At 39.4% G+C, this 25,664-nt stretch overlaps 2 protein-coding genes across 2 annotated transcripts in view; one reads left to right on the top strand and one right to left on the bottom strand.

Annotated features, from left to right (window-relative positions):
• Positions 1 to 1,639: 1,639 nt before the first annotated feature.
• On the bottom strand, positions 1,640 to 17,687 carry NDUFAF7 (NADH:ubiquinone oxidoreductase complex assembly factor 7). Its single transcript, XM_007970938.3, has 10 exons — positions 17,562 to 17,687; positions 17,054 to 17,217; positions 13,535 to 13,615; positions 12,173 to 12,283; positions 8,235 to 8,448; positions 7,339 to 7,397; positions 6,071 to 6,181; positions 3,875 to 4,018; positions 2,422 to 2,595; positions 1,640 to 1,926 (listed from the first exon to the last, which is right to left on the bottom strand). The coding sequence occupies exons 1-10, from the start codon at positions 17,614 to 17,616 to the stop codon at positions 1,711 to 1,713; spliced, it is 1,329 nt and encodes a 442-aa protein (XP_007969129.3). The 5' UTR covers positions 17,617 to 17,687; the 3' UTR covers positions 1,640 to 1,710.
• Positions 17,688 to 17,696: 9 nt separating this feature from the next.
• The window catches only part of CEBPZ (CCAAT enhancer binding protein zeta), a 27,726-nt gene continuing 19,758 nt past the window's right edge, over positions 17,697 to 25,664 (top strand). The window contains exons 1-3 of the mRNA XM_007970942.3: positions 17,697 to 17,910; positions 20,295 to 21,787; positions 24,884 to 25,115. Of these exons, the coding sequence (XP_007969133.1) occupies positions 17,755 to 17,910; positions 20,295 to 21,787; positions 24,884 to 25,115 (1,881 nt within the window). The 5' untranslated portion in view covers positions 17,697 to 17,754. The remainder of the gene's footprint in view (positions 17,911 to 20,294; positions 21,788 to 24,883; positions 25,116 to 25,664) is intronic.

Below are 25,664 nucleotides of genomic sequence, written 5' to 3'. Positions count from 1 at the left end.
GCCACATTGGAAGAACTGTCTTGCACCAAACATAAAATACACCAACACTAATGATAGCTAATGAGCTTGAAAAAAAAAATTGCCAAACAAAATCTCATGTTTTAAGAAAGCTTACAAATTTGTGTTGGGCCACATTCAAAGCCTCCATGACATAGCCATGTAGTGTGGATAGAATGCTACTCCTGTTAAGCAGAAGCAGCAATAAAAAGCAACAGTTCATCACTCCGCCAATGAACTTCTGATACAGTTAAGCCGTAAATTCAAGACATATGGCAAGTATTCTTTAATCTCCATTGTAAATCTGTGTTGCTAATTTAATAATCTCCCTTGTAAATCTGTGTTGCTAATAATTCTCTAAGTCTATGTTTCCAGTATTAACACACAGCTTCTAAAAACCAAAAAATGAAAACACATAATACAGAACTAAAACTTGCCATTTGTCTGAAAATTATTCCTCCTAGGCAGAGAGTGTGTGTGTGTGTTTCTTTCTATTGCCCAGGCTAGAGTGCAACAGAGCAATCTCGGCTCACTGCAACCTCTGCCTCCCGGGTTCAAGAGATTGTCCTGCCTTAGCCTCCTGAATAGCTGGGATTACAGGCGCCCACCACCACGTCAGGCTAATTTTTGTATTTTTAGTAGAGACGGGGTTTCACCATGTTGGCCAGGCTGGTCTCCAACTCATATTTGAACTACATGTCAAGGTTTACTGTTTCTTAATGTGACCTTTATAATTTTTTTAAAAATTCACAGATGCACAATGTAAAAAATTTAAATACCCAACCACTCCCTGCCTCTCAAACTCACTTCCAAATTGGGAAAATTGTGCATTCATTCCTTAACTTTGTATGCAAGTATATATCACAGAAAACCAGTGTACACTAGTCTATTAGTTTCTATGAAATTTACTTGTATTTAAATAGCTTTTCTCCTTCAACAAAAATGGAATCAACTATAAAAACTCTTGCATCCTACTTTTTTTCACTTACTAAATCTTAGAGAGTTTTCTATGTCAGAACATACTGCTCTAGCTCATTTTTAAAAATAACATATATTTTATCAGTTTCCTGTGAATAGCCATTTAGTCTGTTTCCAGTTTTTATTAAACCAATCACTGCCCATGTTTACTTTTTTTTTTTTTTTTATTGAGAGGGAGTTTCGCTGTTGTTGCTCAGGCTGGAGTGCAGTGGCACGATCTCAGCGCACCACAACCTCCACCTCCCAGGTTCAAGTGATTCTTCTGCCTCAGCCTCCCTGAGTAAACTGGGATTACAAGCATGTACCACCATGCCCGGCTAGTTTTGTATTTTTAGTAGAGACAGGGTGTCTCCATTTTGGTCAGGCTGGTCTCGAACTGCTGACCTCAGGTGATCTGCCCACCTCAGCCTCCCAAAGTCCTGGGATTATAGGCATGAGCCACTGCGCCCGGCCCTATGTTTACTTTTTAAAATAAAATAGAAATATGGCAACTAGCTTTATAAGTTAAAGGAAACTCAGTCTCACAATAACTTACTAGCTTGAGCAGACATTTGCACCAAAGCCAGTCACAACCCTAAAAGTTGTATAATTTTGGTTGTATTATATATAACATGGACTGTTCTTGCTGTGAAAAGATAAAATACTTTCACTTTTGTTACCTGCAGTGTATGAAATGTGTTTCCTTTATTTTGATTTCTTGGGCCGACTGAAGGGGAAAATGTCCAAGCTGAAATATCACTGCCAAGCAAGTTCACTAAACCCAGCTACAAGGGATGCAAAGGGTTTTGACTGACGTGCATTCCTCTGATGTCTTCCACCTTGAAGTCTCTCATGAGGTAGCAAGGCAAAAAAGTTAAATCTCTCTCCCATCTTCTTTGGATTCATTAACATATCATATCCTTGAAGTAACTGCTGCCTCACTGATGGCTCATTTGATTTATCTAAAAGAACCTGAAAGGAAAAAAATTCTTAGCAAAATTAACCAGAAGACAGAATTCCTAGTTACATGCAGCAATACTAATGACTCTCAAATATTCCAATAAAGCACCGCTCAAAACGTGACTTCTGATTACCTGCCTGAGAATCATAGCGTACTTATTAAAAACGTAGGTTGGTGTGAAACATAAGGATTTGCATTTTTAACAAATATCCCGGGGGTTTGATCTACAGTAAGGTTTAGGTGTCCTCGGAAGAACAGTTAGAAAATTCATACCCATAAACGCAGTTTTCTTAACAAAAACACTATTTGGAAGTCTTAATGCTACCTCACATGGAGATGCATGAAACTTACCAGACTAGTTACTAAATCCTATACTACCTGAAAAGGCTGGAATACCAAGGATTGGCTAACTGTAAGAGCATTAAGGCCAGGTGAACATACTATTTAATTTTTGCAATACTATAAAATTAAAGTACTTAATAACAGTGAAATAAAATAAACCTTACCTTCAGCCGGACATCAATACCCATATTTTTTAAAAATATGTGTTGTTTTATTGGGCCCAGAGAGGCTACTTTTCCCTGTGCCATTCTTCGTAAATAACTGAAGTCCACATCAGCTGTTAGATCTGCTGTTCCTGGGGCAATTAAGACATCATGAAGCTTGTGGCCACAAAACCCCTTGAACATAAAGAAATCAGATTTTTGCCCTTTTATGGTTATTAAGATTAAAGAGATGCTATCATATTAAAGTTATTTAATATTTACATTAATGCTTGAGGTGATGGAATAGAGCTTTCATTAATTCTCTTAGGCAGGGAACACCTAGGCAGTGTTTTACGAAGTACATGCATCAACCATGCGTCAGAATCACCTGAGATACACCACAAACTACTACACAGCCATTAAAAATCAGATCATGTCCTTTTCAGCAACATAGACATAGCTGGAGGCCATTATCCTAAGTGAATTAATGCAGGGACAAAACCAAATACCACACGTACATCTCACTTCTCTCAGTAAGAGCTAAACATTGGGTACACGTGAACATACCGATGGGAACAAACCCTGCTGGCTACTAGAGGGGCGATAGGAGGGGAACAAGGGCTGAAAATCTACCTACTGAGTACTATGCTTGCCACCTGGGCGACAGGCTCACTTGTACCCCAAACCTCAGAGTCAATGCCATATACCCATGTAACAACAAACCTGCCTCATGTACCCCCTAAATCTAAAATAAAAGTTGAAATTACTTAAAAAAAAAACAAAATTACCTGAGAATATATTACTGACTCTAACCAGACCTGGTCAGTCAGAATCCTGGAGGTGAGGATAGAGAATGAGTATTTTCAACAAACTCTCCAGGTTATTTTTAGACACAATAAAGTTAGAAATTAAGAACCACAGACCTAGAAAATGACTAAGAGCATTTAGTTAAATGGTTTTCAATTAAAGTATATTGAACAGAATTGATCATATTCAAAGATCATTAAGAAAGGATGTTTAGGAACAGTGTAAAAGAATACATCTGGAAAGGGAAAAAATGCTGAAAATATAATAGAAAAAGCTAGAATGATTACAGTAGGTAGTTTAAATCTGCAAAGAAGTACCAAAATTTTTCTTGAACAAAGGAGGGTACAGATAGAAAGGTTTAAGAATGTGAAGAAAATCTTTCCATTTGTAGTATTCTCCAAATTTGTATTATTTGGATTTGTAAACGTAGGTTCTACAACTAAGGAAGAACGTAAACAGTTCAGATCCTGTTAAAGGAGGGCTGGACAGTAGACTCAGTGTTAGGAGTAAGAACTAGGGTTAAGGGGAATTACAATAGTATCAATTAATGTTAACTATAAAATAATGTAATACAGTAATACCAGGCACTGTAGAAATCAAAGCTCTTCAATGAGCTTCAGATCTAACACTGAAAGTCTAATAAATCATGTTACTGAATTATACATACTCTGAAGGTATCTGTCTTTGTTCCATCATGACCATAATCAGCAACCAGTGCAGCACCTCCAGTTAATGCAATGCGTTGAGAAAGTTCCTCAATGATAACACCAGCATCAGGACACACTTCAACATGATCCCTTGTTTCATCATGCTGGTAAAGGGATCATTACAAAAGTCAAAATGCATCATTCAAAAGACTTACTTCCTTAGGGTTTTTCAGGTTTTTCCTCAATGAGCATTTCTTAGTTTTAATAAAAATAAATTTTCTTAATATGAGTGTTCTCTACACTCAACTTTTCACCTGACTCCCTTATTATACAAAACTCCTTAGTTCTTTGATGCTATCCACTTGATTTACAGAGACATTTTAATCTCTTTTACAAAAAGACAAATGCCCTCCCAATCCCCCCAGATGGCCTAGAGCATTATCATTTTATTTAATGTAAAATACTTTTATATCACAAATCATATAAATATATTCCTCTAGGTTGAAAGCATGGGAAAGGAATTTTTGTCTGCCTAGGACATAGTCAATGAAAATATGGTGCTGAAAGAACAAATCATATAAATCCAATAACACAAAGCAGACCCTATTAGACAAGTATATTATCATGCCCTCTGTTGTGCCAGAAAGTATCCCAATGATATGCCCTACATCAAGAAACATCGCTTATAAACTAGTGCCAACGTATTGAAACCATTATTACCCCAAGATGTTCACTTATTAACTAAGGGGCCACAATAAGTGTGTACTAGCTTAAAAAACGAAATGACACTAAGTATTAGTACTTGCCAACCTGACTAGTATATATGAAATTTCACTACTTCCTGATCTGACTGAAAATGTGGTATTTCTTTCCCTTTATTATGAAAACATACATTAACTTGTGCTCCTCCCTAACACATTATAGAAATGCAGTAATGATCTGCCCTGATGTCTGCCTACGGTAACAGGCATAGAGTCAGATGGAGTTGAATCTCAGCTCTTCCTATGCTTACTGGTAAACAAGTTACTTAAACTTTTTGAGCTGCCTTCTTCCTGATAGATATTGTAGGTTTGTTGTGAGGATTAAATATAATAAACCATTGAGCTTAATTGTGCAATGAAATTACTGTGGCTTAACTATAAAAACCATGAAGTCAGCCTCATCAGGCATCAGTGGACATGCTGATCATGCTGACATTCTTACTATCTTAGGCTACTCTTCAAGGTGACATGTATTACCATTCATCTCATTCAAGCAAAAGGGAAAATTCACTCCCTCCCTCCTAAGTGAATACTAATTAGGTCAATAACTTAATGAACTCCCAGGACCAGGTGGTTAGTTCTTGGTGGTTTTATGAATGTGTCATCCAGGTAGGTTGCCATAATATGAAAAAACAGTTGTTCACAAGTGTTCCATCTGACATTTAAATTTATACTTAACAAAGAAAACTTAATTCATACATTTAAGTGTAAAAGCTCTTGTGCTTTTAAAACTGATAATTTCTGAGTAGGAAGTTCTCAGTTAAGGTCCAGGAATTAAAAATCATCTTCTGAGCTGGAAAAGGACTGAAAAAAAAGAAGCAATCTGAAGCCTGGATGTTCCTGAGAAGTACAGGGATTTTTTGTACCTTTAAACAAGCCAAGATAGACAGGCTCTTGCGATGATTCCTTGAGATCAACAGAAAGCAGTAGTAATTCTACCATTCTGGCAGAATCAAATTGAGATCTGCATGGAAGCATGGGATAAAAACCATGCTCTAGCCCAAAGAAAGATAATAATAGAACCTACCTAATACAGGGCTTTGAGAACTAAATGCAAAAACAGAGTAACACAAAGTACTCAACAAACGTTAGCTGTTATTGTTAATTAATTTACTATAGTCTGTACTACAGTGTTTTCACAGATGTAAACTCTTCCTGTGGACAATACCATTACCATTTGACATGAAACTGAGGTAAACAGTGAAAGTAAGAGACTTGGCTGAGTAAGCGGTTACTAACTTTCTCTTACTACATCACATTAAGGTCACAGATTTAAGAAATGATTTTAACCCACGCTCCTGCCTCTAGCTCCTCTGCACATTCACTGTCAATAAAAAGCACCTCCTATGCTATTAGCAACTCTTCCTGTAAAGGAACTCTAAAGTAGTGACTCAGAAAATAAGACTTTGAAGATTCTGTGAGCAATAAAAGAAACTTAAAAAAGCATATTCTTACTTGTATGAAGGCTTCTGCTGGGGTGGCAGAAGGTGCCAAAACAAACCTCAGTTTATCAGAAACCTGTGGATCGATGTCAATGAATACTTCTCGCCATCCCTGTGCTGTTTTCTAAACACAAAATAACACATAAAAACAAATTTGTGCAAGTTTGTTCTCTACACTGCTTCTACCAAAAATAGCTTTTTCTCCTCTTACCATAAGTAACTAACATTTACAGGGCACTGACTATTTAAAATTACTTAAATGCATGACTTCATTGCCTTTGAACAATGAGGAGACTGATCGATGCAAAAGAAACAATAACAGAGATGAGGCTGTGGAAGATAAAATCAGCAGCTTGCAAAGTACCCAAAAAACGGAAATAGACTCAGGAGGAATAGGCAGAAGCTTCACTAACACATTACCACAGAATCATGAGAGCTGCTCTTCTCCATACAAATTACCAGGACACATACAGTATCACCGAATCTTAAATCTCCTCAAAGAATGAAGAAAAGTTTTATTTATTTTTTTTGAGACAAGGTCTCGCTTTGTCGCCCAGGCTGGAGTGCAGTGGTGCATCTCAGCTCATTGCAACCTCTGCCTCCTGGGTTCAAGCGATTCTCATGTCTCAGCCTCCCGAGTAGCTGGGAAGTACAGGCACCTGCCACCAAGCCCAGATAATTTTTGTGTTTATAGTAGACACAGGGCTTCGTCATGTTGGCCAGGCTGGCCTTGAATTCCTGACCTCAAGCGATTCACCCACCTCGGCCTCCCAAAGTGCTGAGATTCAGGTGGAAGCCAGCATGCCTGGCCCCAAAAATATTAATCTATAATTTTTTTTAATGTGCTAAGGTTGGCTGGGTGCAGTGGCACACACCTGTAGTCCCAGCTCCTTGGGATGCTGAGGCAGGATGAACACTTGAGCCCTGGAGTTCAAGACCAGCCTGGGCAACATAGCAATATGCTCTCTCTTTAAAAAAAAATATTTGCTAAGTAAATCCTTCATTGCACCACAGCCCCAGTTACCATCTTACCATTTTTCATTCCCTTACTTCTTCAAATCAGAAGAATTAAGAATTCTTAATAATTATCCCAGGAGAACTACAAATTCTCATTAACATTTCATTTTTGCTTTCCAATTATTTATGTGTACCAAAATTCCAAATAATAGTTAAAAATAACCTCAACGAGTAAAATTTGTATACTGAATAAACACCATAAACACTGGCAACACAACGCCTTTTGTATTCAACTATAGACATAACTTTTTCCCCCCTCAATACCTGAAATTTATGCACAGGAAGAACATCAAAAAATTCATGTGCAAGATAAAAGCTGTATCCTATTTAAAAAGAGGAAAAGAATTAATGTTTCCACATTTTACAGGAATTAATTCTTTTGAACATTAACTGTAAAAAAGAAAATGCCTACTTCCTCCGTAATCATCACTACCACAGAATTCTCCACCTCTCCATGGAAAACTTACACTGCAGAACATGGAAAAGAACAATTACTACTACTCTTATTTTACAAATAAATGGGGTCAGAAAATGGAAATACCTGAAATAGCAGTTAAATCTTTTATCCATCACTAGGCTTGAAGGAAATTAGAAGTCAGATTTGTTAGCTGGAAGGGAATTTGATTTCATAAAATCGGGTTTCTCAGCCTGAGAAGGCTGAGGCCAGGAACGGCTTGAGATGCCTTGCCCAAGATCGTACCCCCATTTTAGCTCTGAGTCAAGATTCATCAGTATTCCTGACTAGTACAGGGATTTTCCCCCACACCTTGCTTGTCTTTAGGAAGTAAGGATTTTCAAAAGATTCGGTAACTGAACTAAACCCACCTACTAACACTGCTTCCATCAGCCCCAGCTGCCTCGGGCTGCTCCATCATCGGAACTATCCTAGCTATAGGGAAATACTCAAAAGTACAACGGAGATTTACATTTTGTTTGGGTTCTACAAAACTACAGGAAATAAACTACTACTTAAAGTCAGGCAACTTTATTTTCTATTATGATGCTCTTTTCTAGAAAACAGTAGGCTACTCTCTATGGATAAAAGGGACTTGGGAGCAGTAACTCATAATCTGTTCTATTGCTGTAAAAAGTTACAGTCCCATCACTACTGTAAGGGTTGTGATCAAAATTCTTTCATTAATCCACGTAAAAGTAATTACCTTTTGGAACATCGTGCAGATGTCGGTACCAGGAAATTGGAATTCCAGACTTAGTGACACCTTTCATATACACTGGGGATCCAGCATTTCGCTCTAACGGGACCTTCTCTTCAGTCAGTGTCAATGCTTGAATCTCACTTAATTTTTGGCTTACCTCTACCAGATGTACTGAAATGTCACAGTTTTTCAGCACAGATCCAAGTTGAGTGAACACCTAAATACCAAAAGAAGAAAAAAAAACACAATGTGTTAAGTAGGTTTAGTTTCCTAATCATTTACATCAATGATTTAGTCATGTCACAATAGAAGTAATACTTCAGAGAGATGTGTTCCTTACCCAAGCCACTCTCCAGCAGTCTATAAGAATCATAACCTATTAGTCATTAAGCATAATTTAAATAAGAAATGAACAATGCACAATTTGGTTTCCTAATGATAAATTATGATTAAAATGAAAATAAAAGACTTGGCATCTGATAAATTATGATTAACAAATGAAAATAAAAGATTTGGCATCTGATAAAAACAACGATTCAGATTATGGAGTCTAAAAAAAGACCAAGGAAATAAAATGGGGATAGCCTTGCTTTGATAATGTCTCTAGATCTAGGAAATAATCTCATCTTTGAGATGATGATAACTCTAACCTCAAAGAACCAAATCTGAATGGTACTGAAAACGACTGCTTAACTCAGGGGTCTGCCACATTTTCAATCTATATTTAGCTATATATTTTTTCACTGTTGTAAACATCAAGGGAAAAATGAAAATACTAATAATTTACCAATCTTTTAAGGCTAAAAATTCAATAGTAAAAGCATAAAGTGTATCAACATTATTTTTCATTTGAATTTAATTTTTACCGGTGATCTGCCTCCAATTAATACTTTTGAGATATGAATATGCACATCCAGACTGATAATATGAACAAGATGATTTTTCCAAATTTAGTTCTGAGATCAAAATACAAATGGAAAAACATCACAGGTGAAATTCCTTCAGAAGGTAACATCGAAAATAAAACAGGTCTGATACTTCTCTGGCTATTTGCTTTACAACCCTTTAAATTCTTTGGCTTTTTAGGAGTTCTTATGACTCAGTCTGGAAAAGCATCCTTCATACATTTTAAGGGCTCTGGAATTGACTTTTACAGTACTTGAACAAGAAAATATGATTTGAGGTCCTTATTAAATATTTGATATTCAAATGACCTTGCTGAAAAACATAAAATAGAGCCCTGGACATTTAAACTCATGATTTTGTTTTCTTTCTTCACCCAAATAACCAAGATTCTCATTTGTCATATGTTTATATATTTTTTAAATCCTTCAATTTCTAATTTAAAGCAAAAACCATAAAGCATCAAGAAATTTAAATTTATATTGAGTACGTGTTGGTGTTTCTTGTTTTTTTTTTTTTTTTTTTGAGACAGGGTCCCACTTTGTCACTCAGAGGCATGATCACAGCTCACTGCAGCCTCATCCTGGGCTCGAGCAATCCTCCCACCTCAGCCCCCCGACTTGCTTCGACCACAGACGCGTGCTACCACGCCTGGCTAATTTTTGTACTTTTTGTAGAGGTGGAGTTTCACCTTGTTACCCAGGCTGATCGTGAACTTTGGGAGCCTTGGACTCCCAAAGTGCTGGGATTACAGGCATGGGCCACTGCACCCAGCTATGTTTGTTTTTCACATTGAATTGCCAGGTACATGAAAAATACACTCAAAAAGACTAATGAGTTCTGAAATACTAGAAACTACAAAAGTTTAATAAACACTCTTACTTATCAGGTACTATAAACAACTGTCCTCCTTTTTAATGGTTTTATAAAATAGTACGTAGACTGATAGCAAGAATGATACAGGAGAGAACAGCCACCATCTGGTTAAAGAAATGGGACATGACCTTCTCTCTAAAGCCCCTGTGGACTCCCTATACCCTCGGAAGTCGCCACCATTCTGAATCTTCAGTTAATAATACTCTGATTTTTCTTTATAAATGTTGCTAAACATATTTTTATCACCAAATATATATTGTTTAATGTTGACTATTTTTTGGATTTTATAGAAATACAATCATATGATATGAACTCTTTTGCAAACTGCTACTTTCACACATCTTGTTTCATGTTGAATATTGTTATATTCCACTGTGATTTCACACATTCTTGCAATACTTCGTATTCCACTGTATGACTGTACCACAATTAATTGATTCATTTACCCACCTGATAGGCATTTGTGCTGTTTCAGTTTTCTGCTCTTTTATTCAATGCTGCTATCTTCTTGTACGTGTCTCCTGGTACACATATACACTAGTTTCTCTAGGGTAAATCACTAGCAGTAAAATTGCTGGGTCATACAGTATCAGAAACTTTGACGTTAACAGATAACGGCCAATAGCTTTTCGAAATGGTTGTACAAGGCTGGGTGCGGTGGCTCACACCTGTAATCCCAGCGTTCTGGGAGGCCAAGGCAGGCAGGCCACTTGAAGCCAAGAGTTCAAGATCAGCCTGGGCCAGCATGGTAAAACCCCTTCTCTACTAAAATACAAAAATTAGCCGGGCGTGGTGGTCCACGTCTATTATCCCAGCTACTCAGGAGGCTGAGGCACAAGAATCACTTGAACCTGGGAGGCTGAGGTTGCAGTGAGCCAAGATCGTACCACTGCACTCCAGCCTGAGAGACAAACCAAGGCTCCGTCTCAAACAAAATAAAAAAAGGATGTACTAAATTATACTCTTACAAGCAGTATATGACAGTTCCCATTGCTCCACATATCCGCATCTGCACAATACTTGGTGTTGACAGACTATTAGCTTTCTTTCTAATCTGGCGAGGGTTACAGTGGTATCTCGTTGTGATTTTAATTTTCATCTCCCTGACTACCAGTAAGAGTAATATTTTTGTTTTGCTTTTTTTAGTCGTATTTTCCTCTTTTATGAATGGACTTGTTCACATCTTTGGTGTGATTTTTCTCAAGTTATCTGTCTTCTTATTGACTTAAGGGAGTTCTTTAAATATTCTAACTACTAGTTCTCTGTTGGTTACAGGTCACAAATAACTTCCCCCACTCTGTGGTTCGTCTAATCACTCTCTTAATGGGGTCTTTGAAGAACAAAAAGTTGCTAGTTTATTTGTAGAGCAAGAAGTTCTTAATTTAAATGTAAGAAATGAAATTATTAATCTTTTTCTTTACATCTTCTGCTTTTTTTTTTTTTTTAATATAAAAAGAGACGAGGTTTGGCTTTGTTGGCCAGGTTGGTCTTGAACTCTTGGCCTCAAGCAATCCTCCCACCTTGGTCTCCCAAAGTGCTAGGATTACAGGCATGAGCCACTGTGCCCATCCTAAACTTTTTTTTTCTTTTTTTCTGAGACAGAGTCTCGCTCTGTCGCCAGGCGGGAGTGCAATGGCACGATCTCGGCTCACTGCAACCTCTGCCTCCTAGGTTCAAGCGATTCTCCCACCTCAGCCTCCTGAGTAGCTGGATTACAGGTGTGCGCCACCATGCATAGCTAATTTTTGTATTTTTAGTAGAGACGGGGTTTCACCATGTTGGTCAGGCTGGTCTCAAACTCCTGACCTCTTGATCTGCCCGCCTTGGTCTCCCAAAGCGCTAGGATTACAGGCATGAGCCACCACGCCTGGACTAAACTTTTTACATAATTAAAAACTTTGCTTCCTGAGAAAACAAATACACTCTCCCATAATGTCTTCTAAATGTTTCCTATTTTTAGCTTTCATATTCTTCTCCCCCTCGCCTCCATTTTTTTAGCTTACAGACAACAGTAATGACTGATTACATTATTCTGACATTATATTTTAGCTGAGAAATATGAGATTAAGGAACTGAAAACCAATGAAATCAATGTGGTTTGCACACTCAGAAGTACTAAAATTCACTTACATGAAACTTAAAGACATTCTTTTATTACCTACCCTCAAAATATCTCCCACGAGGGTTCCCCTCCCTGGGCCCAGTTCCACCAGCTGGAAAGCTGTGCTTTTTCCAGTGGCCATCCATTCACTAATGAACCATATCCCTAGTAGCTGTGACAAGGAAAACAAAAAAAACACATATTAAGGTATCATAAAGTATAAAAGTATACCACAATATAAAATTCCACATAAATAGGCACTATATGCCAAAAAGCAAAATGTGTACAGCCATATGTATGTTATTTAATACATACATATATGTACACATAGCAACTTCCTGGTACTATAACATATACCATTTAGGAAGATTAACAGGAAAAAAAAAGGCAGCCTCTGCTATAAAAGGTCCCATGACATAGATAACAGGGTATCACTACCAGAAAAGTATTACTATTTGAAAGCAAATAAACAGATGAAATGTGATTATGTCATTTCTTCATATTCATATGATTTAAACAATTACATGACTCTGATAATAACCTAATGTTTTTCAATACCCACATTCTACTTCCTCTTATACACTATTTCCTATTTCTAAATTCATAGAAAGTACTTAGTGGAAATTAACTAGAATTCTGTTTATTAAAGGAAGATGTGGCCAGGTGTGGTGGCTCATGCCCGTAATCCCAGCACTTTAGGAGGACAAGGCGGGTGGATCACCTGAGATCGGGAGTTCGAGGCCAGCCTGACCAACATGGAGAAACCCCGTCTCTACTAAAAATACAAAATTAGCCAGGAGTGGTGGCACATGCCTGTAATCCCAGCTACTCAGGAGGCTGAGGCAGGAGAATCGCTTGAACCCGGGAAGTGGAGGTTGCAGTGAGCCAAGATCGCACCATTGCACTCCAGCCTGGGCAATAAGAGCAAAACTCTGGCTCAAAAAATTGATAAACAAAGGAAGACTTTTACGGTAACTATGGTTAAAATCATGACTGGCAGCTTTAGAGCTTATCTTAATTCCACTGATTCTTCAATGCTCTTTTTTATCTTTTCTCTCTTCCTTCCTGGGCACTCTACCTCTTTCCTCGCCTTTCCTTTTGTCTCTCTTCCTTCTTCCATTCTCTTATTTCATCTGATTCTCCTTTTTCTGTCCTCCTTATGACCCCCTCCCTTCCTTCTCTTTCTCTTTGTCCCTCTTATCTCTCCATTTTCCTTCCTACAGTGGAGTATAAACTTTTCAAATATTCTACCATTTTCCTCCCCTCTACTGCCTCTCTATTCCCTCAGTACATCAACTACTATAAAGTTAAAACTTTTGATGAACCACAAAAGAAGCTGTAGAACACTACTACAGAACAATATAATTTGATCTGTTCTCAAATGTTTACATTAGCTTCATTCATACTTTACATTGGATATTACCTCCCCAAAGATCTGACTTATTTCAGGTGAAGTAATGAAATCTCCTTGTTCGCCTAGCATGTCACGGTACACATAATAACCCTGAGTAAAAAGAGAAAATGGAGAAACAAAATTAATTTCCAAATAAGCCTTTATAAAATACCCCTCCAAAATCTTAAATAATGTAAAAGGGAAATAATTATTTAGTAAGAAAGCTCTCCCCTAAACAAGCAAGGGAAACATGGTGTCTTCATCCAAATTCTACAAAGTAACAGTCATTTTACAAAACTGGTAGAAAACCAATTACAACTTGACCATAAATGCAGAAGTCATGTAACATCCATCTCTGCATGCCAGACCCTTCCTCCCCTCCCAGCTCCCACAGCCAACACAGCAAGACCCTGCCTACTCCTCCAGCCTCCTCTCCAAATTCTAACACTTTCCGTCTCACATATGGGCCCTGCCTGCTGGTGATGATCCGTTTCTTGACCTGGGTGCTGGTTACATGGGAGCATTTGCTTTGGGAAAATTCACTGAGCTGTAAACTTGTGATTTATGAACTTTTCTGTATGACCATTGCATCTCCAGAAAAAGGTGAGTTTTTTTTTTGTTTTTGGTTTTTTTTTTTTTTTTTAGCCTTGCTTGTCCAGATATCCATGCCACTACAAATCCTTACCCTTCTCCCTTTTCATCTCTCCCTGGCAGTCTTATACTCATCCTCTGAATCTGCTCATATGCCACCTAGCGGACCTTCTCCAGCCCTCCAACCTAACACCAAATCCAGTGCCACCGTTTCTGAGCTTATTTGTCTATGTTCTTCACCACAAAGTCTAGTTGTTTGCAGAAGAACATGCCTTATCTATCTTCATATCCCAGGTTTTAATATGATGCCTAACCTTCAAGAAACACTCAAGAATTGTGTTAAAAATTTCCTATGCTTCTCAAGCTCCTATTCTACCACCTTACTTCAGACGACATGGGCCCCAGTCTCACGGCAGAATTTAAAAATGTTATAGAATACAACTGCCTCAGCTTCCCAACCCCACCTTGGCCTCCATCTAATCCCATTTGTTTCTGGGGACTCAAGAATGAAACACCTTCCCCTTCTCCCCTTCTCCAAACCTAATCCCTCCTCCTGTGCTCCGGATTGCCATTCCTCATACAACTCCCCTGGGTCCATTTAGCCGTCACCCTCTCTCTTCCACCTTCAACTTTCCCCTTTCAGCATTCAAAATAAATCAACTCACTCCCATCTTCAAACAAAATTTCTCACTCCATACAACATCTCTCCTTCTAGGCTTTCTAGTTCCATTCATAAAGAAACATTATAGGGGTATTTGCCCTTTTTTGTGTTATGAACCACTGTGGTAGTCCAGTGAAGCCCACAGACCCCTTCACAGAGTGTTTTTAAATGCACAGAACCACAAAGAAATATCTGAAAAATGTGTATCAAATGTTTTCAAAAATGTGATATATACACTTCTTTACTAGTGTATTTAAAAAAACATAATCAGGCCGGGCACAGTGGCTCACACCTGTAATTCCAGCATTTTGGGAGGCCGAGACAGGTGGATCACATGAGGCCAGGAGTTCAAGACCAGCCTGGCCGACAAGGCAAAACCCCATCTCCACTGAAAATACAAAAAACCTAGCTGGGCACAGAAGCATACACCTGTAATCCCAGCTTCTCGGGAGGCTGAGGCACAAGAATCCTTTGAAACTGGTAGGCGGAGGCTGCAGTGAGCCAAGATCGCACTACTGCACTCCAGCCTGGGTGACAGAATGAGACTCTATCTCAAAAAGCAAACAAACAAAAAAGCCCATAATCAAGCCAAAGACCCAATAATTAACAAAATTTTGAAGTAAGGATGAGCATGATGAAATTCTGAGATGCCTGTGATCACTGTATTGTGATAAGGAAATACCAATGATTTCCACAGACGACAAATTCACAAGTATTGCTGATGCTACTGGTTGTCGCGTACGTTCATAATTGAAGAAATGCTAAATTTCAGTTGAAAGTTAGTGAAAATAAAGGTGTAATTTTTTTCCATGCAGGTTCATGAAACCCCTGATTTCTATTAAAGGGTTCCTAGGTTAAGAGCCTCTAAATTTTAGAGTTACCCCAAGTCTCAATGCTGGGAAACCTTCCTTTCTCTCAGTACATTCTCCCTGGTTCCTTGGCTTTAAATATCACCTACATGCTGATGATGAGCAAACATATATATGCCTGCCCAGTCTTTCTTCTGAACGCCAGGTTCTTTTTTTCTTTCTTTTTTTGAGACAGAGTCTCACTCTGTTGCCCAGGCTGGAGTGCAATGGCGCGATCTCGGCTCACCGCAACCTCTGCCTCTCGGGTTCAAGTGATTCTCCTGCCTCCTGACTAGCTGGGATTACAGGCACCCGCCACCACACCCAATAATTTTTGTATTTTTAGTAGAGACGGGGTTTCACCATGTTGGTCAGGCTGGTCTCAAACTCCTGACCTCGTGATCCACCCGCCTTGGCCTCCCAAGGTGCTGGGATTACAGGCGTGAGCCACCATGTCCAGCCCTGAACACCAGACTCTTACAGCCAATTGCCTACTTTCTATCTCCACCTGGATGTCAATGCTAACAAAATATGTATAAAATGCAGCTCCTGGTGTAGGCCCTCTCCCCAGCACTCCTCCAAACCTGGTCCTGTCTGTCTTAATCTCAATAAAAGGTGCTGTCACCACCTAACTGCTCAAGCCAAAACTAAGAATCAGCCTTGATTCCTCCGTTGCATCACTCAATCCATCGGCAAATCCTGTCAGTCCTTTTCTAAACCACCCTCTTCTATTTCTAGTACCACCACACTAGTCTAAGCCACATATCTTGCAGCCTTGCCCACCAGCATTGAAAGAAAGATACCGGCCTTGGGTAAACCTTGACACTGGAGTCACGCCACCATATCCAACAGCAATGGCCAAATCAACCCCAGAATTCCACAGAGGTCATATTTCAACCCAGCAAAAGGTGAAATATTCTAAAGTAAAGGACTACAGCTTTCACCAAATGGCTCTATAGAACAGACAAGGAAACGTAGGTCAGAAAGCTGCGACTGTGCCTAATCCTAGAACAGTGCAGACCCAGACTGCATTCTCAGCTGCACATGTGAGGAACCCCAGCACATCTCTCCAGTGCCAGCTGAGGCCACTCCAACACAGGCAACTTTCCAGGCAGTAATTCCTATTTCCAGTTGCCTGTTGGAGATTTCCACCTAAGAGTCCCACAACACTTCAGATTCATATACCAGCCTGAACTCTCCATCCTTCCTCCTGCATTCCTTCTCCCAGAGCAATAATCCACACCACCTACCATCAGCCAAGTAGGAAAGTCATCCTTCCCGCCAGCCCTGCCCAATTGACAGATTATCTGTCCCCAGGTCCTCAGAAATGGCTCTTCCCCTGGCAGGCACCCCCACTGCCTGGGCTGAGGACCTTCGGGCTTCTCCCTCCTGGCTCGCACCTCGCAAATCGGCTAGAGAGGGCCTAGTCCTCGGGCTACCCGACCATACCTTGGCTGGATTAGTCAACACCTCCTTCATGTACTCGGCCACAGTGATGGGACCAGTAGACTTTATTTTGTACATAAGATGCCGCAGCATCGGCGTCACCGGGTTGTTTTCTGCAGGTTCATTCCCGGAGCTGAAGTATTTCCCTCTCCAAATAGAAGGAATGGCTGTGAAAAACACAAATTAAACAGACCCCGTGATAAATCTTAACATTCACGAACGCAAGCCGCCTAAGCGTTTTCAAAGCAACTTCGTAAACCCTTAACCTCACCCTACCGCAGACCTCGGGCTACTGTGCTTAGCACGCCCCCGGGGCGCAAAGACAGCACGCACATGTCCACGACTACGCAGCCCTATCGCGTTTGCGCCGGACCCGTTTCCACCCCAGGGCACCTTCAAGGTGGAAGTGAGCCCCTGAGCCCTTAATTCCCCGGTACCTCAACGGAAGAGCTGAGGAAGGCACCCCACGCGGTTTCCAAGGCAACAGGGCTTCGAGGGGACTGACGCTTACCTGCACGCGCCACGGCACTCAGCGGCCCCACACCTAACCTCACCAGAACAGTCATGCTGAAATTCGCAGGCCGGTTCGCTCCGCGAGGAGCTGGGGCTTAGGCTATTTCCGGGAGAAGACACGCCCCGGCCGGAATTACGTCACGGGCAGAGCGGAAATACGTTGAGTTCCAAGAGCGTATGCTCTGCTAGCCATGGCGGCAGCCAAGGAGCGTTTGGAGTTCCATGCCAAGCGGCCTTGGCGCCCCGAGGAGGCAGTAGAAGATCCGGACGAGGAGGACGAGGATGATGCTAATGAAACCGAGAATGGGTTCTCCCTGGAGGAAGTGTTACGGCTCGGAGGCACCAAGGTAACTGCCGCGGGCTCCGGGAAAAGGGGTCAGACGTGGGGAGTCCCTAATGTCGCTAGGCTGACTGCCCCGCCGCTTCCGCGCTGCGTAGAGCGCGGGCGTCCAGGACCCAGATCCCAGATCCCAGATCCCAGATCCCAGCCTCGGAAGCATGTGTTCTGTGAGCTTCCCACCCTGGTTTCCAGGGCTGTTTACAAAAGAAAAGTTTCCAGTTGAACGTCGTATTCTCTGGCCTTTCTTAGGATGTAGGCGATCCTCTCATTTTATTGACGTGGTATAACCATCACACCATCAGGTCGGAGAGTAGCTTTTCTTGGTCCCGACCTTGTGGTAGGAGTGTTTTGACCACCAGTGGTATTGGAGTTTTCATTTCTGTTCTCGTGGAGTACGTGCACGTGTCACTGTATGCCCCAGAAGCCCTCTTTTTTGGAACATCCTAATTAAGGGACAGAAACAGTAAACAAACTTTTAAATACATAGTACAGCAGACACGGGGTAGTGCGGAAGGACGATAAGGAGTGGGAGCGCGTTAGTATTAAATGAGATGATCGACAAACACATCACGGAGATGTTTGAGCAGAATCCTAAAGGAGAGGAAGGAGTGAGCCATGTGCCCTTCTGGTTGGAACAGAAAATGCAAAGACAGGCAGAAGAGTGCCTGACCTATTCCATGAGCAGCCAAAATGCCAATGTAGCAGAGGCAGAGTGAGGTAAGGGGAGAATGGTAAGAAATGAGGTCCAAGGGGTAAGAGGGCAGGCTTTTGCTCTGAGTTTGATGCAAAACCACTGGAAGATTTTAAGCAGATAAGGGACAGAAATTAACTTTGTTTTTAATATTATTTTGTTTGGAGACTGGACTTTCAGGGTGGAGGAGTTGGTTAGAGATAAGTAGATTCACAGTTTTGCTCTGTGCTTGTGTATATTTAAGTTTTGAATAGGTAATATATACACATGATACACGTGATACAAACTTTAAAGATACGTAGTGAAAAGTCCAATTTTTTCCACTTTTATCTCAGCCGTAACAATTGCCCTGATAGGAAGCAATTATTTTTACAAGTGTAGTTTATATCTTTCAGGGATACTATATACCTTTTCAAGCATATACATATTTATGTGTATGAAATACGGGTGTATTATTTTTTACATGAATAGTACCATATATATACACCTATCTCTATATTTTGCTTTCTTTTCTCTCTTAGAAATCCTTCTATATCAGTGCATGAAGTTCTGTGTTATTGATATGGCCGCATAAATCATTTTGTCTGTCTTAATTTATCTAACCAGCCACTTATTGTGGATATTTAAATTATTGCCAGTCTTTCACTATTTTAAATAATACTACAGTTAATAACCTTAATCATAATATTTTTTCCCCACTTTTTTAAGTGTATATGTAGTCCAAATTTGTACAAATGAGCCAGGCACAGTGGCTCACACCCATAATCCCAGCACTTTGGGAGTCGGAGGTGGGAGGATACCTTGAATCCAGGAGTTTGAGACCAGCCTGGGCAACGTAAGGAGACCTCATCTCAAAAAAAAGGTTTTTTTTTAATAGCTGGGCGTGTAGTCCCAGCCACAGGCTGAGATTGGAGGATCACTTCAGCCTGAGAGGTTGAGGCTACAGTTCAACCATGGTCAAGTCACTGCACTACAGCCTGGACAACAGAGCGAGACCATGTCTCAATCAATTAGTTAATTTTTAGAAATGAAGCTGCTGGGTCAACAGATGTGTGCCTTGTATTCAATGGTCGTAATTGGAGTTGACAAATTGTCCTCCATGTAGGTTGTGTCAGGTTACACTCACATCAACCATGTATGAAAGTGCCGTTTCCCCTACCCCTTCCCCAGCATCACCTGTCATTGTATCTTGCTCATCTTGCAATGTATCTTTGCTCATCTGATAAATTAAAAGATGGATGTATCATTGTGGTTTTAATGTGGATTTCTCTAAATGTCAGTGAGGTTGAGCATCTTTTCATATTTTTAAAGAACCTTTTTTTCTATGAACTGTTCATATCGTTTGCACATTTTTGTTTGGGGTTGTCACTTACTGATGTGTAGAAAGTTTTATATTAAGGTGTTAAACCCAATTACTTTGATAGGAGTTGCTTGTATTTTTTTTTCCAGTTTATAATTTGTGTTTTTTCCTATATCGAAGTAAAAAGTGTGTGTGTGTGTGTGTGTGTGTGTGTGTAAAAGAAAGAGAGAGAAAGATAAATTTACTTATCCTTTACTTTGTGGACCCTGAGTTTTATGTCAAATTTGAAAGGATTTTTCCAATTCTGAAATTATTTTTAAAATTATGTTGTGTTTCCTATTATTTTATGGTTTTATTTTTCACATTTGTAATGTATTTTTAACTTATATTTTTAATGCAGCAAGATTACCTTATGCTGGCTACTTTGGATGAGAATGAGGAAGTGATAGATGGAGGCAAAAAAGGAGTAATTGATGACCTTCAACAAGGTGAATTGGAAGCATTTATTCAAAATCTTAATTTGGCCAAGTATACAAAAGCTTGCTTAATTGAAGAAGATGAACCAGCTAAAAAAGAAAATTCCAGCAAAAAAGAAGTAAAAATACCTAAAATAAATAACAAAAATACAGCAGAAAGTCAAAGGACATCAGTTAATAAGGTGAAAAATAAGAATAAGCCAGAACCACATTCTGATGAGAACGGCAGTACCACACCGAAAGTGAAGAAAGATAAACAGAACATCTTTGAATTTTTTGAGAGACAGACTTTGTTACTCAAGCCTGGAGGCAAATGGTATGATCTGGAGTATAGCAATGAATATTCTTTGAAACCCCAGCCTCAGGATGTTGTATCTAACTACAAAACCCTTGCTCAAAAGCTGTATGAGCATGAAATCAACTTATTCAAAAGTAAGACGAATAGTCAAAAGGGAGCCTCTTCTACCTGGATGAAGGCAATTGTGTCATCGGGGACACTAGGTGACAGGATGGCAGCCATGATTCTTCTTATTCAGGATGATGCCGTTCACACACTTCAGTTTGTAGAAACTCTTGTGAACCTTGTTAAAAAGAAGGGCAGCAAACAGCAGTGCCTCATGGCCTTGGATACTTTCAAAGAGTTGCTTATCACAGACCTTTTGCCAGACAGTCGGAAGCTGAGGATTTTCAGCCAGCATCCTTTTGACAAACTGGAACAGTTGTCCAGTGGCAACAAGGACTCAAGAGATAGAAGACTGATATTATGGTATTTTGAACACCAGCTGAAACACTTAGTGGCTGAATTTGTGCAGGTCTTAGAAACTTTAAGTCATGATACATTAGTAACCACTAAAACTCGAGCCCTTGCAGTGGCTCATGAGCTGCTTTGTAACAAGCCTGAGGAAGAAAAGGCTCTTCTTGTGCAAGTGGTAAATAAACTGGGAGATCCTCAGAACAGAATTGCCACAAAAGCCTCCCATCTGTTAGAGACATTACTTTGTAAACATCCCAATATGAAAGGAGTTGTGTGTGGTGAAGTAGAAAGGCTACTCTTCCGCTCAAATATCAGCTCCAAAGCTCAATATTATGCAGTTTGCTTTTTAAATCAAATGGCTCTGTCCCATGAAGAAAGTGAACTGGCTAACAAATTAATAACTATTTACTTTTGCTTTTTTCGGACTTGTATTAAAAAAAAAGATATTGAATCAAAAATGCTTAGCGCCCTTTTAACAGGTGTTAATAGGGCGTACCCTTATTCCCAGACTGGTGATGACAAAGTGAGGGAGCAAATTGACACACTGTTTAAAGTGTTGCATATGGTGAATTTTAATACCAGTGTGCAGGCTTTAATGTTGCTTTTCCAAGTCATGAATTCTCAGCAGACAATATCGGATCGATATTACACCGCATTATACAGGTAAGAACATAGCATTCCAATATGAGACGTGAACTATAACTTGATGTACAGCACAGGCAGTGCCCTCTGTGGGGCAAGAGAAAGTTAGAAAATTGGATTTCAGGCCCCCTTAGCAGCTTGCTGCTCGCCACCTTCAAGTAAGTCACTTAATCTTTGTTTCCCTGATGGACACAAATTATATTAGCTGCTTTGAATACATTTTTCATTTTGAGAAGTTGTAAAATACAGAAAAATACCCAAAAGAATCATTCATATCTACCAGCTAGTATTTCAGAATTAACATTTTGCTATATTTGTTTTAAGTCTTTTGGGATATTAAAGAAATAACATTGCAGATATAATTGCAGTTTCCGTCTTCCCATTCTCAATCCTGTGTCTTTTCCCTGCTGTCTTTCACACAATTGAATGCATTCACACAGTAACTCATTCAACAAGTCTTTTCTGAATGCCTACAGTATGGTGCCATGCTCTAGGTGCACAGGAGGCACAGCGAACAGAAATCCCATCCCTGGAGACACTCACGTTCATATTGGGGGAGGCAGCAGAGAGAGGAGCTGTGGTAAACAAGAAAGTATGTTAAGTAGAGAGTTTTGGGGGGTGCAGGGTTTTTGTTTGTTTGTTTAATGGAGATTAAGATTTTCTTTACTGAATTTTGCAACTCATTGAGGCATATTTTCAGCAATGTGTAAACAGTTTGGAGCTGTTTAAGAGGCAGTAGAACATAACTGTTCAAGAAATTAATATATTTCCTTCTAATTCATTTTATATATTTACATAGATAATCTTGTGAGAAAATATAGAGTAGTGGTTAGTATCTTAGACTTAAGCCACGCTGCCTAGGTTTGAGTCCCTGCCATTAGTTTTCTGTGTAACTTTGGGCAAATTACTTGATCCCCACTAAAAATCTATTGGTAGACATAATTCATCCCATGTTATCATGCCTAAGTGGATTTGTGTGTAGCATGGAGAGAAAAGCACCTATCTCATGATTATTATGAAGATTTTGAAACTTGCACAAGATTCTGCAGCTTGTAAATGACAGAACTGGGGCTTTAATGAAGGTGGGGGGTTATGTGTGTTAACCCATGTAATCTTTGTGTGTATGTGAAGTGCTTAACAGTGCCCAACACATAGTGCTATGTGAAATGTTGGCTGCTATCCTTATTACTGATACTCATACATGTTTCTTTAGTTTAATCCTCTTAACAGCTCTCCAGTGTGTGAGGTACAATAATTTGTGCAAGGTCACACAGATATTAAGAGACCAAGTTAGGTGGCAAATCCAGGTCCACTTGCTGTAGAGTTCATGACATTTCATAGCACTGATTGCTCTGGTCCACTAAAAAGACTCTCAGAAGCCTTTCCACAACTCTTTGAAGTAATAGATACTTAACATCGTTAATTTGAAAAGAGTTCCAAGGCTGAAAATGTAGAGGTTTTGGGGGTCTTGAGGTTTTTGTTTGTTTTTTTGTTTGTTTGTTTGTTTTGAAGGGGGGGGTGGTTTGATTATTTTGAACTTTTGATGGTCATAGGAATTTTTAATTTTTAGAAAGTGTTGGAAACATTTTTCTGTCTCTATTTAACATCATAGTCTAACATCTCTGAGGAAGAGTACATTTTTAAGTTTTTAAAATCACTATTTGCCAAGAGCTCTCGCAAATGGAGTTTCTTAACGGGCCTTTAGGCCTTCTTAAAGTGTGTGTTTGCTCTTGGTTTTACTCAGAATCCTTCACATTAAGAAAACCCCTAGTTAATTGAGGGATAAAAGAAATGACATGATTTGGTTTACAAAAATATCAGAACTTTAGGAAAATATTTCATGAAATGATAGAGACATATCCGTCTAAATTCTTCTCAAATGTTTCTGTTGATGTTAGATGGAATTTATGCCTAAAAATAAGTTGCAAACTGGATGGAAATGTTGGAAAATTTAAATGTAAAGAGAGAAAATTGAATAATCCAGAATATCGCAGAATATTACCAAAAGGGTGATATTTCCCAGAGTATGCAGAGCAATAGGAAAGTGCTTCACAAGCTTAAGTCTCTTCATTTCTAGTATTAGTAGGAAAAAATTGATGGGAATACTTAAAACAAAGGAAGTAATGATTCCAGGTGTTAGTAGAGCTAATCTGGAGGATTGTGTTAATTCTAGGTGTCATAATATCTGGAGGTCTAGACTGGTTGGGACATGTGTAGTATTCAGCATCTAGACTAGAGAATTTTTAAAGTATCATAAGGTCAGAGTAGAGCAGCCTACAGAAGACAGACATTAGGTAGAGGCAAGCACATAATAGCTAAATAGGTTCAAGTATTTGGATAACCGTCTTGTAAAAGTATTAACTGCCAGGCACTGGGGTTATAACAGTGAATAACACAGGCATAATCCCTATTTCACTGGACCTTGAGAGAGAAGGGAAAGGCAGGGAAACCCAGTTTGTGAAACTGTGAAGGACACAAACATGGAACTGAGAGAGACTAATAGAAGAACCAATTTTGGATACTGTGGACATGCAGAGAGTTGGAGAGAAGCACTCTGGGCAGTGAGAATAGTGTGTATGAGAGAGTGTTACACAGCTAGTACATTGGACTAGAGATTCTCTGAAGTCCTTAGAATTTAATTTTCTGCTATTCATCTATGGTCTTCACTAACACCATGAAGAGGCAGCCTCTGGTCACCCTGCTAGTAGGCAGTTATACAAGGACAAAAACCCAAATCTTCTAATGTTCTGCTTTCATGGGTCAGTTTTCACTGTCTGGTTTTAGATTAGCTTTTCTGGTGGGGTTCTATGAATACTGTTAGGGCTGTGCCCTGTTGATATAGAAAACAGAAAAACACTTGGAAAAGAGTTTTTCTTTTTTCATTCCTGTGGGTGGTGGTGGTGGTGTCGTTGTTATTGTTGGTTTTTCCTGGTGCCATCATCATCCTTTTCTGGTCATTGACTTCCATCTTACCTCTTAGGGCAAGGTCTCTTGTTCTAATATAAGCAGCAAAGTTATCCCTAACTAAGATGAGGTTAGTAGCTGTTTCTAATATGTGACTGTTGGTTGTGGAGATGGTTTTATACATAAATATTTGACCTTGGTTTTGTTTTGCAGGAAGATGTTGGATCCAGGGTTGATGATGTGTTCCAAGCAAGCTATGTTTCTTAACCTTGTCTACAAATCTCTGAAAGCTGACATTGTGTTGCGCCGGGTGAAGGCTTTTGTGAAGAGGTTACTTCAAGTTACTTGTCAACAAATGCCACCATTTATATGTGGAGCTTTATATCTTGTGTCTGAGATCCTTAAAGCAAAACCAGGTTTAAGAAGCCAACTAGATGATCATCCGGTATATTTTTCAACTGCTTTTTAAATTGAGTGGGTGCTGAAATATATTGGTGGTTTTTGTTTTGTTTTTCTTTGCTTCACATGACAATAACCTAGTTCTCTGGACCATATGAGTGTGAGTTCTGGAATAGGACAAACCTAGATTTTAGTACCAGCTGTACAGTTTACTAGGTGGGCATGTTGCTCAACTCTTCTACTTGCAATAAACTGTACTATACTGGAAGTTACCATTGTATGGGATTTGGAAGACTGTAAAACTTAGTGGACCTCTTAAGTCGTCTTCGTTAACTATGAAATGGAAATAATAATAGTAGCTACCTCATAGGGTTATTTACAAGTCAGAAATTTACTTGAGGACTAATTGTTTGCAAGTAATAGAGTCCCTAGGGCTCAGGGGTTCTTAGCTCAAAACTTAACTGTGTTATGTTTAGAAATAAGGATGTGCTCTCCTCTCTTGTTTAAATACCACTGATGGCCATCATTTTACTTTATTAGAACTTTCACGTTTCACCAGAGTTGCAATAAGTAAAACTCTACATCACATAATGGA

Source organism: Chlorocebus sabaeus, chromosome 14 (assembly GCF_047675955.1).
Source record: "Chlorocebus sabaeus isolate Y175 chromosome 14, mChlSab1.0.hap1, whole genome shotgun sequence".
Lineage (NCBI taxonomy): Eukaryota > Metazoa > Chordata > Mammalia > Primates > Cercopithecidae > Chlorocebus > Chlorocebus sabaeus.
Note: the sequence above shows the minus strand (reverse complement) of the source record. Positions and strands in the feature narration are given on the sequence as shown.